Source organism: Labeo rohita, chromosome 21 (genome assembly GCF_022985175.1).
Source record: "Labeo rohita strain BAU-BD-2019 chromosome 21, IGBB_LRoh.1.0, whole genome shotgun sequence".
Classification (NCBI taxonomy): domain Eukaryota; kingdom Metazoa; phylum Chordata; class Actinopteri; order Cypriniformes; family Cyprinidae; genus Labeo; species Labeo rohita.
The window spans coordinates 24935238-24941318 of NC_066889.1; the positions used below are offsets into that span (position 1 = coordinate 24935238).

Genomic DNA, 6081 nt, shown 5'->3' on the forward strand with positions numbered 1-6081 from the left:
AACTTTTTACAGGCTTAGGAGGGAAGAGGATAATAATATTTTATTAATTATATTATAATATAATAAAAGCTCATATATATATATATATATTTTTAAAATGTATAATTTTTTAAAAATATTTTATTTATACTATAATAAAATCACTATATAAAATAAATGTTTTAATTTAGATATATTTAGATATATTTATATAATATTTTGATGTATTTATATATAAATTTTAGAATTTAATTTATATTTATTTTATAATAAAATAAAAGCACTATATATATGTACACACACATTTTGTTTAGATTTATATTTGTTAATATAATTATATATATATATATATATATATATATATATAATTATAATTAATTAGAATTATATATATAATTTTTACAATTTATTTTATAATAAAATAAACCGTTTAAAATTATTTTCATTTTATGTCATTGTGTGTTTTATAATTAAGTTATATCAATTTTAATATAAATGTTAAAATGATCAAATTTTAACATTTTATCAAATTATAATTTTTAGTAGAGAGAGAGATTTTATATATATATATATATATATATATATATATATATATATATATATATATATATATATATATATATATATATATATATATATATATATATATATATATATATATATATATATATATATATATAAGATATAGATATTTAGAATTATAATTTTTATATTATTATAATTCTAATAAATACATATATAGAATATTTATATGAATTTAGGATGTTGTTTTAAAATGAAAACAATTTATTTAATAATTAATATATTATTGTTTTTCCATATATGTAATTATTTCTACTTGTACACATTTTTAATTGTAAATTAAATATGTAAAATATTTAAATGAAATAATTTTATAAGAAAATAAAATGTATATTATCTAATTATTTGTAATAAATAATAATAATAAAAAAAAGTTGTTTATGATTTCCAAACTTGACAGATGACAATGACAGAAGTCACAAATGTTCCCTGATGACACTCCCCCCTAATGTGCCACACACTGACTGAAAACTCTGACTCCACAGTTCAATTGAAATGCAACACATAAGTATTTAGGTAGCCCCCCATAATGCCTGTCCCAAAGTAATCCCTTAAACCCTGAGCTTCCCCTGTCTCCCTTGCCTCACAGCATGCTGGGATTTCCAGGGGTTTACGGCCTTTTGTAACTACAGCTGTGGCAGCAGTGCAGAGGTTTGGACATAATAACGAACAATTTCACTGCAAGGAGTGTAACTGTCCCCACCCTAACAATTAGACCTGATGGGACACGAACAGGTTGGCTTGTGTTATGACGTTATGGCAAATGTTGGACAGTTTTTTGTTTCAGAATTGTATTTAAAATGACATTAATCACACTTTTCTCTTAACTTAACTTGCGGTAGGATGTGTGGTATTCTGTCTTGCTCTGAGAAACATATGATTCAGCCTTTCGAGGTCAACAGCATGACATTATACAAGCTTCAGGAGAGACGATAAAAGTACGGCTCTTCCTGGAAGAGTACATGCAGTAAAGCACAATACCTAGATTCCTTGTATGTAATATATATTCATACGCCAGAATGTATCAAATGTTCCATTAAAAAGATGATGGATAAAATAAAGTCTTGTCCTACGTTATTTTTAATGTAGTGTGTCGTAGTACTGAGAATGATTGTAAGAATAACATTTCTGTTTATTGTGACCCTACAGGCAGCATGCATGTGTCTCTGGCTGAGGCGCTGCAGGTGAGAGGAGGCCCGCTGCAGGAGGAGGAGGTCTGGGCCGTCCTGAACCAGAGCGCGGAGAGCCTGCATGAACTCCTCCGCAGAGGTAAAGCGCCAGTGATACCTCCCACATCTCTCAAGGGTACCCAGCCATGCTGGCTCTGAACATGAGGCCTTGGGATGGCCGAGGCAATCAGAGACCTTGGATAGCAGTCTAATATCTTTGGAGTGCAGAAGAACATTTGTTGATAAAACATTTCCAAAGTATTTAGCAATCTGATCCAAATACGCAGAGTTTCTGCGACTATCTGGCTGCTTTTGGTTACAGTGTTAGCCATAAGGTTACATAAATGCGGTCTAAATGCAAGTCATCCAAAACTGAAGGAGTATGAGGCTTTGTTCTGAAACCTGTGAGCTGCCTCCTACATAGGCAATGTTTTAAGGCATTATAGTCATGATCCTGATGTGAAGGAGTTTTTCATTTGGCCAAATTTTGCAGCATTGCAAAGGCAATCCCACAATGCACACAACGCACTGCAGAAACGTCTGTAAAAAAATGCAAGGTGATCAAATTTTGGTTAGAAATGTACGTTTAAAATAAATGCATTAATTTATGTAATTTTATTTGATGTTTATATTAAGTATATTTAAATAAATTATATTTTTTAATTTTGGGTGAACTGTTCCTTAAGGTCAGCATGAAATCAAAATGAACCCCATTAAACTAGTATAAAATAGTTAAATAAATAAATAAAACAATTATTTAATGTCTTTTTGTGTAATAAATCATCCAAAATGAGGCCACAATTTCTCAGTTCACATTATTGCAAACAAAAATATTATCTTTATAATTTTCTATTACATTTGTATAATTTTTTATGTATTTATATTTAATTTTATTAAGTATATTTGATATTAAATGCATATGTAGTAAACATTACTTGTGTTTTAAAATTTATATAATATACTATGCCATATATTTATGAAAACAAATTGCTGAAATGATTCTTGTTTGTAATAATGTTTTTTTATTTATTTAATTTAAAAACATTTTTTATTTAATAGAAAATAAGATAAACCCAATTGAAATCAGTGAATTTTGTGTGGAGACTTCCTTTAGAGCATGCAGGATGAATAATAATAATAATAAAAAATAAAAATGAATTTATTAATGTCTTGTTGTGCAATAAATCGGTCAAAATGAGGTCACAATTTCTCAGTTCACAAAATTTATGGAATACACTATGCCATATATTTATGAATACAGATTGCTGAAATAATTCTTATTTGTTATATATATATATATATATATATATATATATATATATATATATATATATGTGTATATATATATGTGTATATATATATATATATGTGTATTTATATATATATATATATATATATATATATATATATATATATATATATATATATATGTATATATATATATATATATATATATATATATATATATATATATATATATATATATATATATATTATTTTAATTATTTTTTATTTAAAAACATTTTTATTTAATAAAAAAGAACATAAACCCAATTGACAACAGTGAAATTGTGTGTGGAGACTTCCTTTAGAGCATTCAGGATGAAAAATAATAATAATAAATAATAATAAATTAATTTATTAATGTCTTGTTGTGCAATAAATCGGTCAAAATGAGCTCACAATTTCTCAGTTCACATTATTGCAAAGAAAGAAGTTATCTTCATAATCTTCTATTACATTTGTATAATATTTTTTTAATTTTTTATATTTATATTTAATTTTATTATTAAGTATAATTGATATTTAATGCATATGTAGTAAACATTACTTTTATTTTAAAATTTATGGAATATACTATGCCATATATTTATGATTATTTATGAATACAAATTGCTGAAATAATTCTTATTTGTAATATATATATTTTTTTTATTTTAAAAACATTTTTATTTCATAAAAAAAGAACATAAACCCAATTGACAACAGTGAAATTGTGTGTGGAGACTTCCTTTAGAGCATTGAGGATGAATTCTGCAGGTTTGAGGTTTTTTGTGTGTTTGTAATGAAACAATCTTCTATGACCTCTCCAGAACCCGGTAGTCTCTGTTGCCAAGTAACATGCAGGCAATGCTGATTTATTGTGAATATGCTGAGAAATCTGACCTTGTGTCTTCTAAACCACTAGTGTGATGCCATTCAGATGTTTTTGTTATCTTGCAGAGTATTTTTCTTAATAGTCTGTGGAATTTTTGGAGACTTTCATTCCATTTCATATGATCTGTACAAAGGATGTCTCACTGTCGCTGCTCTTTCTGTCAGAATTTTTCCTCGTTCACCTGGTTTCTCTGGTTTGGTCAGCCTCGTAGCATTTTTGGTTCTTCTTAACTTGAGTTTTTGTAGTTCTTTCCTGATTGTATTCCTCCTTGTCATTTAAGCTCGTTACATGTACAAAATGTCCCAGACTTACATTTCAGAAAGGATCCAATATCGCTTTTATTTGTGCTCTACAGTTGACTTTAAATAGAGGAATTCCATGCGCTAACCTTGTATTTGTTTGTGACTAATGCAAAAATGTAACTATGGTGGCCATAATTTCCACCAGAATGACTATTTAATATTAACTAAAAACTCCTTAGCAATCACCTAACACCTTAGCAGCTACATAGAACTGTGCAAAAAACACTTGGAATTAACCACGGTTAAAACAAAAAACCATGGTTACTATAGTTAAACCATGCTAACCACAAATTAACTATGGTTTTACTACACTAACCATAATTTAACCATGGTATTTGTAGTAAAACTGTGGTTATGCAAATTGTAACCAATGCACCAAAAAACCTGGTTACTACTCTTTTACTATAATGAAATCGTGGTAAATTTTCGTAAGGGAAAAGATTCAGAACAACTTTGAAACTGCATAGCGATGCATTAAATCACCCAGAACACCTTAGCAACCACATAGCAATGGACTAAAACACATGGAATATCTTATAAATCACATAGCAATTCGCTAAAACACTCAGAACGCCTAAGAAACTTGCTAAAAACAGTTTAAACACTTTAGCAACTGCTTAATGCATTAAACACAAAAACCTTTGCATTCTTGCTAACAACTTGCTAAAAACTTGTTAAACACAAAAAACACCTCTGCAATTTTGTTAGCAACTTGCTAAAAACAATTGTAACTTTAGCAACTGCATAGCAATGCGCTAAACACAAGGAACACCTTAGCAATCTTCTAAAAACTTGCGTTAAACGCAAAAAACACCTCTGCAATCTTGTTAACAGCTTGCTAAAAACGGTTGAAACACTTAAGCAACTGCATAACAGTGTGTTAAACACAAATGACACCTTGGCAATCTTGTTAGCAGCTTGGTAAAAACAGTCGAAACTCTTAAGCAGCTGTATAGCAATGCGTTAAAACAAAGAACACCTTAGCAATCTGGCTAGCAACTTGTTAAAAACAGTCAAAACACTTTAGCAACTGCATAGCAATGTGCTAAACAAAAAAGAATCCTGCTGAAAAAAAAAAAAAAAAACAGCTAAAACCAGCCTAAGCTGGTCATCCAGGTTGGTCTTCCCTGGTGAAAAAACCAGCATATGCTGGTTAGATAGGTTTTGATGCTGGTTTAAGATGGTCCTTTGCTGGTTTAAGCTGGTCCTTTGCTGGTTTAAGATGGTCCTTTGCTGGTTTAAGCTGGTCCTTTGCTGGTTTATGCTGGTCCTTGACCAGCAACATGACCAGCAAAACCAGCAAAGGACCAGCTTAAACCAGCATCAAAACATACCTACCAGCATATGCTGGTTTCTTCACCAGGGTTAGCTGGTCAGCAGACTGGTTTTAGAGGGGTTTTGGCCACTTCCTTATTTGGTCAGGCTGGGAGACAAGCTGGAACGACCAGCTAAAACAAGCCTGGCCAGGCTGGGAGACCAGCTAAAACCAGCTACTTCCATCTTAAACCAGCTAAGAGCAGCCTAGGCTGGTTTAAGCGGGGGTTTTTTAAATGTAGCAACATGTTAAAAACAGTTGAAACACTTTAGCAGCTGAACAGCAATGTGTTAAACACAAAAGCACCGTAGCAATCTTGCTAGCAACTTGTTAAACAGTTGAAACTCGCTAGCCACTGCATAACGTTGCGTTAAACACAGAGAACACCTTAGCAATTTTAGTTAGCAACTTGCTAAAACAGTTAAAACTCTTTAGCAACTGTATAGGAATGCGCCAAACAGAGAACACCTTAGCAATCTTGCTAGCAACTTGCTAAAAACAGTCAAAACTCTTTAGAAACTGCATAGCAATGTGCTAAACATGAGAAAAACCTTGTAAACAATATTGAAATTAGCT

General features: G+C 30.0%; 1 protein-coding gene across 5 annotated transcripts in view; it reads left to right on the forward strand.

Moving 5' to 3' along the window:
• Positions 1 to 6081, forward strand: part of ptpn13 (protein tyrosine phosphatase non-receptor type 13) — a 101832-nt gene that overhangs the window by 11467 nt on the left and 84284 nt on the right. For all 5 annotated transcript variants that reach the window (XM_051093463.1, XM_051093465.1, XM_051093467.1 and 2 more), the window contains exon 2: positions 1711 to 1830. In XM_051093463.1, the coding sequence (XP_050949420.1) occupies positions 1716 to 1830 (115 nt within the window). In that variant the 5' untranslated portion in view covers positions 1711 to 1715. The remainder of the gene's footprint in view (positions 1 to 1710; positions 1831 to 6081) is intronic.